At 42.3% G+C, this 15,289-nt stretch overlaps 1 protein-coding gene across 2 annotated transcripts in view; it reads right to left on the bottom strand.

Moving 5' to 3' along the window:
- The window catches only part of magi3b (membrane associated guanylate kinase, WW and PDZ domain containing 3b), a 282,632-nt gene that overhangs the window by 57,602 nt on the left and 209,741 nt on the right, over window positions 1-15,289 (bottom strand). For both annotated transcript variants that reach the window (XM_080422003.1, XM_080422002.1), the window contains exons 4-5: window positions 7,930-8,139; window positions 125-293 (exon numbers count right to left, since the gene is read on the bottom strand). In XM_080422003.1, coding sequence (XP_080278129.1) covers window positions 125-293; window positions 7,930-8,139 — 379 coding nt within the window. The remainder of the gene's footprint in view (window positions 1-124; window positions 294-7,929; window positions 8,140-15,289) is intronic.

Raw genomic sequence — 15,289 nt, 5'->3', positions numbered from 1 at the left:
AAAGAAATCTTAAATGACAGAGATGCGTTCCCCGGATTGCATTGTTAAGATTGAATCGGATTGAATTGTTCAATTGTTGTTGAATTGTTGTGAATTGGTTAAGAGAGTGTACAGTATAACTCACTCTATGAAGTAGACCATGCCAGTCTCGGTGTAGGCCATCTCCCAGTTCAGGGGCAGGGGCTCCAGGCTGTCATCCCGTGGAAGAGAGCTCCACGTGCGGAAGTCGAGGGTACTGCTCGTCTGGGTGTAGCTTGGCACCGTCTTCCTCCAAGTTGCCCCTTCTTTGAGCTCTGGAGAGGAAAAAAATAGATTATACAGAGCGAGTGAACGATGGGGTCGGAGTTTAAAAAGTCTTGTTAAAGACACAGAAGAAGAAAGCCTGAGGAGATAGAACGGAACAGAGGGTTTTTTTAGTCTGTGATCTCCAAGCCTGCCTTCTCCTGTTTTCTTTTTCCAGAGACGGAAATATGTCAATAGCGATGATAATGAGGAGGGACTGGAGGAGGGCGAGGGCATTTGCATGCAAGTGATGGGTCCTGTGCCCCGCCCAAATGCTGTTCTGCATCTGCATTTGCATGTGTGCAGTGTGTGTGTGTGTGTGTGCGCGCGCGCGCTTGTGTACTACGCCCAGGAGCGGCAATGATAGAGAGGGGGGGGGGGGGATTCACATTAGAAGAGGGCCATAGGCGCCCCGGGGCAATTTCTACACGATCGTATTGCTTTTGTAGTGTTTTCCCCCGGTCTTCCCTATAATGAGAAACCGCTTCACAATGAACATGTAGCATCTATGCAACAAAGGCCCTTCCTAATTCACTTACCACTTCATGCCTACCCTCTGAAGATGAGTAATACAAGGGGATGAAACGTCAGACTCTTTCATCCGTTTTTTTTTGCCTTTGTGCGTGCCTTTGTGTAACCTCCTCAGCATAGAGGCTGATGAAAGATGGGTTACACACTACCAAAAAAAAGTGTTTCCGTATAAGAGACGTTTTCCAGTCCACACGCATGCCCAGATTTTGTATCAGCTAATGTGCATTTGTTTGATTTGATTTTGCCTGCATATTCTTCCTTGATCCTTTGCGAAACATGTAAAGCACACACACGCGTGCACATACGCACACTATCACACTGCTGTCAAGATGCCTGTACTTCCTCCGCAGTCTGAAGTGGTTCGGGCATGGTCTCCAGGAGACTCTGCTTCCAGTGCACCAGAACCGCTGCAACGTTCTAATGCTTAATTGATGCTCCATCGTACAACGTGTCGCGCGCAGAAAATAGCAGATGATGCGCTGTGAGCTTGTAGATCAACTATTTTTGGCCCGCCGCGACACCGTCGACGGATGGATGGATGGAAGGATGGATTTTGTTTTGTCATTGAACACAAATGTACAACGAAATGATCTTAATGGCATCAATCCAATGCAGAAAGAGCAATAGAATATAACATAGATGGAGGTTCTGTAGCAGCCTAGGTACTAATAAAGAAACAATAAAAGTCAATATACTGTACAGTATGTACAGTAAATAATTCATTTGTTAGGGTGAGAGGCGATGATACTAAGAGCCTTTAGACTGACAGAGTTGTCGGCGGATAGACTCGATTGTTGGTAATGAAGAGCCTTAATGATACTGCAGTGATTTTTGCTCCAAAGCCGTTTCAATGAACTTTCAAGGTATACTTTCAGTTAGATGAAGTCTAAATTGGGCTTTAAAACCGTTTTGTCATCGAGAATCTTTGGTCTTAACTACGAGAACTGGCTGCATCACTAACTGGCTAACTGCAGCCTAACTGGCTGCATCACTGCCAGGTGTGGAAGATGCTCAAAACATGCCGACAATGCTCTACAGAGGCCATGCAGAACCACGAGGTTCTCAAATTGGTGTCCAGGGACCAGGGTTCCAAATGGACCCTTACAGGTCTGTAACTCTGAGCGCATACAAACAGAACCAAATGGATCCTTACGGGTCCATTTGGTTCCATTTGTATGCTTTCAGAGCTATGGGGGTCCTTGAAATTAAAAAGTTTGAGAACCACTGCTGTACGCCCACATGGAGTAGGGTGAAGGAGGATGATCAAAGATCATCTCTGTCTGCAGTAATGGGTTGTTTCTGCTCTGCTCTCTATAGCGTTAAAAATTGTACCGGAGCATCAGGTCTCTCTCCATCCAGCAGCCTCAGGGATATTTTCGATCCGCACGCACGCACGCACGCACGCACGCACGCACGCACGCACGCACGCACGCACGCACGCACGCACGCACGCACACACACACACACACACACACACACACACACACACACACACACACACACACACACACACACACACACACACACACACACACACACACACACACACACACACACACACACACACACACACACACACACACACACACACACACACACACACACCCTTTTGACATAGAATGTATGAGAGGACATTGTGACTGCTTCACTCATATAAACACTTGAGAGATTGCGTGTGTACATGTATATATGTACTGTGTGTGTCAGAGTTCGCGTTAGTCCGATAATTGCCGGTTTTGACCGATTTTTTATGAGAAAGACCGGGAAAAAAAAAGCTCTCTGGACATCCTGACCGTTCAAATCCTCTGATTTGCTTGCTCTTGCTCTCTCTCTCTCTCTCTCTCTCTCTCTCTCTCTCTCTCTCGACAAGATTCTCACAACTCATCAACTTTCCCACGGCTGTCCCAACTAGACGCACGGATGGCATCCACTGCCTAACTATACAGTATAACCTCCTGTGAGTGAGTAGTGGTCTATAATTTATTGCCCTAACAGATCAGCTGAGCCACGTTATGAAGGATTAATCTGAAATGCCCAATTTTGTGCAGTGCCCTTTGATTAGAAAATGCGTTCTAACGCAATTGATTATTGAGAAACCATTACGCACGCAGCATGCGCAAATGGTAATGTAGGTAATTAATGTATTTGTGTAAGATGACCCTGCTATATAAAATGTGTATATTATGATGGTTCATGTTCAAATAGCTCAATCCAAAATATAATGCTGTAGGCCTAAGTGTTAGGCTGTATTTACGCACCTGCTTGTCATTAATGCATAAAAATAATTATGACCGTTATTTTTGTCAGATGTCCGATACATTTGAATCCTTCCGGACATTGGGACTGGCAGATTAAAATCCTAGCGCGACCCCTGGTGTGTGTGTGCGTGTGCGTGTGCGTGCGTGCGTGCGTGCGTGCGTGCGTGCGCGCGCGTGTTGGAAGCGAAGGGGTGACTTACAGCAAGGACATGGAAGACATAGTGCTCTCAATGTTTCCATTAACCTCCATTTGTCATTGGTTCATGACTCTGTCCATCTATGGTGTGTGAGACGGATGTGACTGACATGTGGCTGCAGGCTCTGTGCTGCTCTCTCTTCCCATAAAAGACCCTGGACACCCTGGATACAGCCTGGGTGCCCTTTTCTTTTGTTTTCATTCTTATAAATAATGGAATGAGCAGAGTGAGCACTGAGCAGTGATGTGTGGTCGTCTTTGGACGTACACGTGGGATTTTACTGGCCCAGGGTCAAATCACACCGGAGCCTTCCATCCTGTTGCTGTCTCCCCCCTCTTGGATTTTTTGACTGTCTTATTTAAGAAAAAAAGGAGTAGAAATAACTAGGCAAGCCTGGTTCAGCCCGACCATGGATATAGCCATTCTGTAAGAAAACAAAACCTATGTATTCTCTCTGCAACCCCTCCATAATTTATGTTGTTGATCGGAGCCCCCCAAAATATCTACTAGGCCCTCTCCTTTTTTTCCTTCTACACCAAATCTCTTTGTCGAAAATTCAGTGAAAATAGCAGATCTACAAGCTTGCCGATCTGCTATTTTCACTGAATGTTCGCCCCCAGAATAGGGGGACACATAGGGTTCAAGTGGTGTACTGTAATGTAATCTGTTCTGCAGGTACCGGTGAACTGGATGTTGCTATTCTAAAAGAGGAATAATTCTGAATCCATTTCTCTTGCCAAATAACAAAAAGGTCTTTCCTGTCTTAACTTAGGCTAATGTCTCTGTCAGTGTAAGTACTGTACCCGGACAGCTGAATATACGCTGTGTGCACATAAAAGGCAGAGTGAGAGAAAGCGAGTGAAGCTCTAGTTTAATAATATATAGATATATGGAGAGTACAGGGCAGGGCAGACAAAGGGGGCTAATTAAACATTTTACGATTGGGGAAAAAGTAATGGCCACATTCCAGTGCACATTCCAGTGCATTATTTTCAGTCTGTTAAAACACTTAGACAAGGATGGACTGGCGGCGAGCAGGTGGTTGTTGTTGCAGGGGATGAATCGTATATTGTTGCTGTACTGTTAGACTGGAAACCTTTCATGCCCAGAAAACGTTACTTTTAAGAAAATGGGGAAAATAACCTGTGACTTTTTTTTACACCTGTAAACCTGTGATGTGACAATAAAGCTGATTCTGATTAATTGTTACAATATATACAATAAGTAATATACAATATTATTATTTTTTTAAACACTTTCATTTTCACGAATTTTCAAAAATAGCAAAAGTAGCAGATCTTGCTCGTAGATCGGTTATTTTCACTACTTTTGAGCGACTATCTCGTACGACAAATTAGGGCATTAATTTACAAAAAAACAAACATATTTAAGTTGAAAGATGGAGATATGAGGTTTCAGGCCCAAACAGCAACACGATATGTGTTGCAGATAGTGAGCTTGTGGTGGGAGGAGTCAAACATGAAATGTGACTTGGCTGTTTAGATGGAGCTACGCTGGACATCTGGCCAAACTCATTTGGTTGCTGTTGTTTTCAAATGGGACTTTTTTTAGATTGCTTGGAGAGCTAATTACCCTCTCCATGGTCGTGCTGGATTCCAAACTCACGCCACGTTCTTGTCAATTTAATTATTGGCTCTTTTCAACTCAGAGAACAGGCATGCCCTGCGTTTTATATGATGTTCAATCCACTCTGAAAATGCCAAATGCTATTTTAGTTTGTTTCTTTTCACATTCAAATGACATTTTCACACTTTAATGTTATTTGGTTTGTCCAATTTGCGTTCAAATATCAGACCAGGGTTGGACAGCTCTGATGGTGGTTATCTGATTTTGGAATGAAACGTTACAGTATAAAATACGGCCCCATTTTATAACGTGGACTGGTCTGGTTGTTTACTCTCTCTAATACAACCCAGGTGCTGTGTATGGTTGAGAGGTGTGTAACCTAATTCTGTTGGAGCCGTGTCCTCGTGTGCGTCAAGGACAGATGTGCTCCTTGGAGAGCCAAGAGGAGCTGTCCTCATTGATCACACGCACACACACACACAGTATTACTTACTACACATTCATATGAATACAATTTTTCATTTTTTTTTTGCAGAATAAAAAAAATAGCAGATCTACAAGCTCATAACACAGCTGCGGCGCAACATTGCGGAGCATGCAGCTTGTAGATCGGTTATTTTCGGTGTGCGACACGGCACAGAACTAAGTATAAATCAGCCTATAGTTCACACAACCCTAATCCCTAAACCTATACAGTAACCTCTAAATGCCTAATTCTGAGCCTAACCCCAACCTGAATATTTTCCTAACTGTAAGCTAAAAACCTTTCAAACCATTAAACAACCATTTCTCTTGTGAGGAGACCAGGAAAATTGTCCGCATGTCCTCACAACGTCCATTTCTCAAATTTTGACTACAGTATGCACAGACACAGTGTCCTGCACTCTGTGTGACACGGTACAGCATCAAGGTGACCTAATGCACTGTATTAGAAGGTCTGGCCACAGAAATGGGGATCACTGGTGTATGAACAATGCTATTGTGCTATGTTATGCGAAAAGGTTTGTGTCTGTGCGTGTGCGTGTGCGTGTGCGTGTGTGCGTGTGCGTGTAGGGGAGTTCTTGGCCCCGTGACTATCTGTCACACTACATCCCTCATACTAATTAAATAATAAAATGTATCAACAACATTGTCTGAGGTCTCCTGTCAGCCCAGGGCCCCTGGGAGCTTAACTTTTCACCCCTATTTTTTTGCTGGCTCTGTGCACTGTGTGTGTGTGTGTGTGTGTGTGTGTGTGTGTGTGTGTGTGTGTGTGTGTGTGTGTGTGTGTGTGTGTGTGTGTGTGTGTGTGTGTGTGTGGGGGGAGGTGTAGCTTCTGCCAACTTGTCTTGCCACAAAGCATGGCTTATGCCAAAATTAAGTAACAGATAATACACCGTGTTTGTTTGCACTTGCATGGAGTGCCAGATGGGTGGCGCGTTCACACAACTACGGAAAAACATGACATCATGTTAGATGTCAATTAAAGGGAAGTAAAACAACAGGGGTTTCGAGTACTCTCCTGGCATTTTCCAAAGACATTCCAGGCAACTCATTACATTGTCTTGTTTGGGCAAATTCCACCCATCTGGCATCTAATGAGATAAAAAAAAACACACCATAAAAATATGAATCCAAGCCTTCTTTATACGCACTGCCCTGAGTCGCAGATGGAGCTGTAGATTGGAGTGCCAGCCAGGGAAAGATAATCAGTCCGATAATAAAGTAAATGATCCCCCATTACCTCAACAATAACACAACTTCAATACCGCCTTATGTGACTCGCTCTGATGAACACGCCGCATTAAGCCGTTTAGACCGGGAAATAATCTGTAATTATTAGATTTCTTTGGCTATTCAAAAATAGCAGATATACAAGCTCGTAGTGCGGCACCGAGTGCGGCGCTACGAGCTTGTATATCTGCTATTTTCTTTTTATCGTGAAATCTCTGAATATAATTTTTTTTAAGCGAAGATTTGTAAAATATTTTGTTCCAGGGACCTCCAGAAGCAAAGATTTGAGTTAAAAATGTTCGCTTTAAAAAACATATATTCAAAAATGTGCACACATTTTCAAGATTTTTCAAAAATAGCAGATCTACAAGCTCATAGCGCAGCACTCGGTGCCGCGCTATGAGCTTGTATATCTGCTATTTTTGAATAGCCAAAGAACTCTTAAAATGACACGGTTGTTTCCCGGTCTTAATGGGTTAAACCCAGAGGCAAGTTGAAAACTAATTGGTATCTCTGTAGTCACAATGCATGCAGACTGAAGCCATTCCAAGCAAAGTGAATCACAATACTGGCGGAACTGCTGAGGGAATATGGAAATGCCCAATATGTCCTAGTATGTATATATCGCCCGCTTGGTGCAACAGTTAATTGAACTAATCCATTGAATCAATTATAATTACAAAAAACGATAATTGACAATTTAATAAAATTATCAATTAATAATCAATCCCTATTTTCAGTATAGGCAAAAGCTACTCTAAAATAGTGAAAATAGCAGTTCTACAAGCTCGCAACTCATTGCATTGAGCTTGTAGATCGGCTATTTTCACAATTTTAGCTCGACACCATTGTGCGATGAAGTATAAAACAATGCTTAAGTGGTTAATCGATTGTTTTATGTACACATTTAAAAGATATATTGAAAAATGTACTTCTCGGTTAATAACTTAACCACTTAATATGGTTGACCGGGGTCCCTCAGGGCTCTATACTAGTGTATTTTCTGTTTTCTGCTATAGTGGGGAAAGCTTGCGCTGAAAGTAGCCGATCGACAAGCTCACAACGCGACGCATAATAAGGATGCTGGGGTTTAAGTGGATAAAGGAGTAGTTCACCCAAAATATTACTTATTTTCTATTAATTACACACAACATGAAGCTTTGAATTCATGGATTTTTTTTTTGTCACATTCCTGAGCCAATAATTTGATTGGCTCAATGCGACAAAAACTAAAAAATCTCCATGAATTCAAGGCTTTGTGGGGTGTGTCGTTGATAACTTTTTGGGGTGAACTATTCCTAAGATACTCGCTAAGAACATCATGGCTAGTTGCAGCCCTAACAGGTCAGTGTGTGACTGACCAGGCAGTCCGTTGACCAGCGGCGGCCTCTCGTCGTCGTCCTCCTCCTCCGGCACCATGCTGTCCTTGCGGTCCATGTTGCTGACGGAGGTGGTGCGCTTCCTGCTGGGGACCTCGCCGTCAAAGTCCTCGTCAAACAGCACCTGGTCCACCAGGTCCGGCTGCACCAGGTTGGGCTCCGCGGGGGGCTTGGGGGTCCCATAGTAGTTGCCTGGAGGAATGGAGCACGACAAGGAGGTTAGCCTGGGAGGGTGAAGTGGTTGAGGGAGGACTGGAGCACGACAAGGAGGTTAGCCTGGGAGGGTGAAGGGGTTGAGGGAGGAATGGTAGTGACTGACCAACTACCATTTTAACTACAGTATGAACTACTGTATAAATTCTGTGGAATTTTGCCTCGTAACTTTGTAACTGATAGTTTTTTGATTGATTGACAAAACAGCACGAGTACAGTCAAACACTTGGTCTAAAAGGATAACACCAAAAAAGTCCTTGCGGTCTTGTTTCCATTGGGGTCCTATGTATTAAATTCATCAACATATAAAAAACAACACCAAAATTCAATATCATCACAAATAATAATAATAACAATGTATATCTGCTATTTCTGGCAAATGTTCCCCTCAGAATAGGGATGCGGGGGTTCAAGTCAGTGGTTAAATAAACTTGAACTTGAACTAGTGAGGGACGGAGAGAAGTAAGGCAGGTATCAAACGAGGGATTGGGGGACGGAAGGAAGGGGGAGAGGGATTGAGAAGCAGAAACAGTAAGAATATAGGGTGAGAGATAGAGAAAGAAAGAAGGAGAAAGGTAAGAGGATAGGGAAGAAGGTAGAGGTGAAGGAAGAGGTAGGGGAGATGAAGGAAAAGCATAAAGAATGTTGGGGGAGAGTATGAAAAAAGAAAAAACTGAATTCCATTACCTGGTACACATTATACAATTAGACAAGAGTTTTAATCATGTCACATTTAAGGATTGCAGTTTCTGCATCACACTTCTCTTTCTGTCAGAAAGGGTCCCCATATCCAATTTACCACCTCCCACACCTCATTTTTGATTAAAAACAGCAATCAACAGGTCATAATTTGGTGCAGGTACCAAACAAGAACGAAACATTCTTAATTAATAGTTCCACAGTAAAATACAGAGGAGCATCATGGACTGTACTCAAGTGTGGTTGGCCAGCCACAATGGATTCCAGAATACTCACATTATATGTCAATAATTCTTTATTGTACTATTATGCCATTTTCCCCATTTATACACACAGACCTGATAAATCCATTGCTTTTGTCAACAAGCTATAGAAAATAGTTTTTCTTGCCACTGCTAGGAAGGCCGTAGCTGAGAGGGTTGAGGTGGAACTGAAATTCCCATTAACAAAGGTCTCCCTTTCCCCTTTAGGACATTGTCAACCTGGACCGGATAATGAACCTCTATGTATGGATGAGTAACCTTGTGGCCACTGAACAAGGCACAAAACAAAACCGTTTCCATTGGCTGCAGCCTGAAAAAAATATGCTGCTGTTAGTTACAATAAAATTGGTTGACCAACTGAATGTGTTGCCGATGAGGAGATCTAACAAGGAACGATGCATCTAATGACAGGACTAGAGCTGTAGTCCCGATCACAGAACTTCATGATGGTGTTTGGAAACGCTCATCCGATTCCGAACAACAGTTTTCAGGGACAGTGGAACCAATAACGCTTCTGGGGAATGCAGGCCTAGTAGCCACCAGTTTGGCATGTCCCTCTATCATTCTGCACATTTTTGTAAAAAGCAACTGGGAAATAATGTCTTAACCGCGAAAAACGTTGGAAAAACTGCGACTGGGCAGTAATGTCTTAATCCATTCAATCCAGGAATGCATCTCTGTAATTTTAAGATTTCTTTGGTTATTCCAAAATAGCAGATCTACAAGCTCATAGCGCAGCACCGAATGCCGCGCTATGAGCTTGTAGATCTGCTATTTTTGAAAAATCATGAAAAAAAAATGTAAGCGGCCATTTGGAACTCAAATCTTTGCTTCTGGGAGTCCCTGGAACTAAATATTTTACAAATGTCCGCTTAAAAAAAAAAAACCTATGAATGATCCCTTGACTGCGAGAGAAGGCTAGAACAAGAAATGACGTCGTCCCAAAAACAGTCACTCCATCCATGTATAAAAGCACGTCTAGCTCGGATTCTTTCTTTTTCTGATGAAAACGAGCCATACTCAACTGCCGATAACAACAGAACGGACGATTCGCGGTGAAAATTTTGTTTTTGTTCCGGTGGATAGGCTGGTCTCTGTGGATCGTCAAAATAAGGTAAAGAAACGCTGGCAGTGGCGGAAGAATTTATTAAATTAATACCTGCCAGTGAATGTGTCAACTGTGACAAAGGTTGGAAAAACAATGACTGGCAGTAATGTCTTAACTGTGAAAAGCATTGGAAAGGAAAATGAAACTACCCTAATTAACTCACTCACTCATAGTACTCACATTTCATTCTTTAGCACAGTTAATTTCTCAAGTCTGCTGGCTTTTAAAATATTTTTTTAACTAATTTAGCTCACTCCCTTCCTGGATCCCCCACCTTGCTTTCCAAGGGTAACCGCTCTCTGCACAGCTGTCATGAATCCTATAACCTTACATTCTCTTCACCTGGAATCTGCCAGCAAATTACACTGATCAGTGAGTACAGCAATTATCTAATCTCGGAGCTAGCAATGCTTTTTTTTAACCCATTAAGGCCGGGAACGCATCTGTGTGTCATTTTGAGATTTCTTTAGGCTATTCAAAAATCATGAAAATGTGTGCAAATCTTTGAATATATATATACATTTGACAAGAAAAAGGTTTTGAGAACCACTGATATTATAGCAACATAGGTTCTTTCAACAAACTGTTAGGATTAGCGGTGCTGCGCTACGAGCTTGTAGATCTGCTAGTTTTGAGTAGCCATTTTTTTTTTCTTTTAATGACACAGATGCGTTCCCGGTCTTAATGGGTTAATGGAGTAAAAGCTCATGGTGGAGATTATGAATATGCAGTGGGGGATAATAGCTCTCTGTACAGGCGAGGAAAAGAGTGCTAGAAAAGCCTGGTTAAATCATTTACTCATGTGGTACTCATGGGGTGATCAATCTGGGCTGGGTGAACGGTCTGTGTGACTCAATTTAGGTCTAGAAATGTGTAATTATTCAACCTCCATTAAGATTGTGAATAATGCGCACACATCATTTCCCTACAGTTATTCTTTATGTTTATTTGTTTTCTAAATGCCACCCTGTCAGATGTGTTTATGCAGTTTTACTTAATTAGGTTTTTGGCAATAAATTTTCTGAGGTCAAATACTTGCTGGCTGTCCCTAAGCAGTAATCACCTGATAGAGTCGCTTCATCTTAATTCTCAATTCATAATTGGCGCAATTAAAGAATAGGAAGAGACGCCACTGGGATATTGAGGTTTTCAGTAAATTAATTACCCTTGTGTAAACCTGATCTTTAGATTTGGGCCGGACTATGGCTGGGACAACACTATTATGATCACTTGCTCTACAATATCTCTAGATAACGGATGAGCAGACAATACAATAACAATGTGAGAGAGAGAGAGAGAGAGAGAGAGAGAGATACAGGGGCATTAACCCAATCAATCCGGGAAAGCATCTGTGTCATTTTAGATTTCTTGGCTATACAAAAAATAGTAGATATACAGTATAAGGCTATGAGCTTGTAGATCTGCTGTTTTTGAAAAAATCTTGAACATTTTTGCAAATCTTTGAATATAGATATTTTTAAAGCGAACATTTGTAACTCAAATCTTTGCTTCTGGGGGTCCCTGGAACAAAACATTTTGAGATGGGGGGTCGGCAGCCAAATACATATTTAAAAATGTTTTCTAAATCCTAACAGTATGTTGCTATATCAGTGGTGCTCCAACTTTTCCATATCAAGGACCCCCAAAATGATGTATTTGGCCGCGGACCCCCATCTCAAAATATGTCGTTCCAGGGACCTCCCCCCAGAAGCACAGATCGGAGTTAAAAATGTTCGCTTTGAATCATATTCAAAGATTTGCACAAATTGTCCACAATTTCCCCCAAAAAGCACGGCACTATGTGCCACGCTATGAGCTTGTAGATCTGCTATTTTTGAATAGCCCAATGAAATCTAAAAACGACACAAGGTGCGTTCCCGGGTCTTTATGGATTAATCAGCTATACCGATCTTTCCAGCTTTGATACAAAGGGCGATACATCGATAAAGGCTGCACGAAGCAGCAAAGAGAAACGAATTCAAGCTCAGGAGGAAATCCAACCAGCTCTTTCAGCAGCTTTTTTGAGGCCCGATACAACGAGCACATGCTCTATGTCTTTGATAGGAGCTTCTCTCTCTCAGTCAAAGCCTCAGATCCCCCCCCCCCCCAGGCGTCGATCCTCCTCCACTATAGCACAGCTAAAGTGGGTTAATGCAGCCATGCTCATCTCCGTCAAACTAGCAGCAGAAAAAAGAAGAATGAGGATGAGGAGGGTGAATAAAAAAAAGCACTCTCCTTCTCCTCCTCCTCCTCCTCCTCCTGTCACATAGCGTCACTGTGATGTCACTGTGATTTGTATGTCCAAAGCGGATACTTTTCAGGAAATGTAAAATAAATAAAAAAGAACCCGTGTTCCAATGAATCCAGTGTTATTATTTAGTCACAAGCTCTCGTTAATACCTTTTATTGATTCAATATTTATAAAACACACAGATACACTTTCACTCACAAAGTTAAAAAAATCCCAAAATAGCAAAAATACCAGATCACTTAGCAGCTCACATGCAGTAGCAGATCAAATAGCAGCTCACAACGAGTCGCATCGCGAGCTTGTAGATCGGCTATTTTTGCTCCTTTTGTGTGACAATGTAACATGATCGATTGATTTATCGAATACTTTATGAACAGTTTGCAAAAAGTACAGAGGTACAGTTATTATTATTTATCTTTTAAGAATGTTTTGTTTTTGTCTTTTTCTGCCTTTATGGATAGAATACAGTAGACTGACAGGAAATGGGGAGAGAGAGAGTGATGGGGGGGTAACACGCAGCAAAGGTCGTCGGGAACGGCCTTTGCTGCATTAGCAGCCTCGGAGCCCGGACCGCTACGCTAGCCGCCCGGGCCAGAGGTACAGTTATACGATAATGCTTAACCCATTAAGACCTGAATAGCGCGGCACTCGGTGCCGCGCTATTCAGGTCTTAATGGGTTAAGCTTGTAGATCTTAACTTGTAAGCTTGTAGATCTGCTATTTTTGAATAGCCAAAGTGTAAAATAATGTTTTTTAGCTCAAATCAAAAGGTGGCACAGATGCGTTCCAGGTCTTAATGGGTTAAAAGGATAATACAAAAAGCCTAAGTAGGGCATTCATTTACCAAAAAACAAACAAACAATAAGAGTTGAAATATGGATACAGTGATACAAGGTTTCAGCCAGACAGTAAGGATATCAGGCTGTGTGCCTGCTGGCCCAGTGACTCTCATCTGCATTTCCTCTATAAGATGGCTTCATTAACCCATTGAGACCTGAAGCCGATTCTACATGTCTCCTAAATCTCAACAGTATTCTGAAAAACCTATGTTTCTATATCAGTGGTGCTCAATCTTTTTCATGTCCAGGACCCCCAAAATGATATGTATTTGGCCGCGGACCCCCATCAAAATATTTTGTTCCAGGGACCCCCAGAAGCTAAGATTTGAGTTAAAAATGTTCGCTTTAAAAGTATATATATTCAAAGATTTGCAAACATTTTCACGATTTTTCAAAAATAGCAGATCTACAAGCTCGTAGCGCGGCACTCGGTGCCGCGCTATGAGCTTGTATATCTGCTATTTTTGAAAAGCTCAAAGTGTAAAATAATGCTTTTTAGCTCAAATCTAAAAATGACACAGTTCCAGGTATTAATGGGTTAACAGGGGCGGCACGACCATAGAAAAGAGAGATTTACCCCCCAGCCTCCCCCCCCCCCCCGCCCCCCGCCCCCCACCGTCCCGCCTGCCTCCCACCGCATGCTGACATTCATCAGCCAGACGCTACCTCTGTGATTAATTACTTACAAACACATGTCCCCTGGCCCCCCGATAAATGTGTGTGTGTGTGTGTGTGTCGCCGACATAAAGAGGTGCATGCGCAGGCGTTATGTGTGAATGTAAACGCAGTCAGCTGACGTTTCGTGGCGCTGTTTACCATTTTGAAGTGGGGTGGGGGCGAGGGGGGGGGGGGGCTAACAGGCAGGGGGGCGTGTCTGGTGATATGTTAGGCGTGCTGCCACACAGTTGATGAGCTGCAGGGAAGACTGAAAGCTCCTTGTTTTAAAGCTGCACATCCTTTCAGTGCAATCATCTAACTCAGCGATTCCCGGCGAACGCTTTCAAGATCTTCAAGTGGGCCCTGATCCAGAAGCGGTCGGGAACCACTGTTAACCCATTGAGACCTGAAGCTGATTCTACATGTCTCCTAAATCTCAACAGTTTTCTGAAAAACGTATGTTTCTATATCAGTGGTGCTCAATCTTTTTCATGTCAAGGACCCCCAAAATTATATGTATTTGGCCGCCCATCAAAATATTTTGTTCCAGGGACCCCCAGAAGCAAAGAATAGAGTTAAAAATGTTCGCTTTAAAAATATTTATATTCAAATATTTTCACACATTTTCACGATTTTTCAAAAATAGCAGATCTACAAGCTCAGTGTATATCAACCCTGGCAAACGTCCCAATTTTGGGCCGGGGCTACTGCTGAGGTGTGCCGCGCCGTTTGAAGAAGGTTTGAAAAAATATCATTTTGAAAAAAAAAAAAAAAAAATTCTTTTTTTTTAATTGTTTTTAACAATAATAATAATCAGGCATGCAAACAGCCCCGAGGTGAAAAGGGTGACAACATGCTGTTTTTTTTCGGGTCAGGTGTCACACTATTGCCCTATTTGGATTCAAAACGGCTTGTGGAAGCTGAAAAGCTACACGTTTCTTTTGCTTTTTTTCTCCCCCATATATTTTCATGATAAAAAAGTGCGTATCGTATCGAAATCGTATCGAAGTTGTGTGCCCAATATCGTATCGTATCGTTTCGTGAAATTAGTGTGTGTATATAGATATACCGTATATATATATAATTATATATATATATATATATATACCGTATATCTAGGTGTGCCCTGGGATTTTTTGTCTATGCCAGGTGTGCCTTGGCACAAAAAAGGTTGATATACACTGTACAAGCTCATAGCGCAGCACTCGGTGCCGCGCTATGAGCTTGTATATCTGCTATTTTTGAATAGCCTAAAGTGTAAAATAATGCTTTTTAGCTCAAATCTAAAAATGACACAGTTCCAGGTCTTAAT

This window comes from Gymnoscopelus braueri, assembly GCF_963280865.1.
Source record: "Gymnoscopelus braueri genome assembly, chromosome: 3".
In the NCBI taxonomy this organism is placed as follows: Eukaryota; Metazoa; Chordata; class Actinopteri; order Myctophiformes; family Myctophidae; genus Gymnoscopelus; species Gymnoscopelus braueri.
This window is presented reverse-complemented; position numbering and strand designations above follow the sequence as displayed.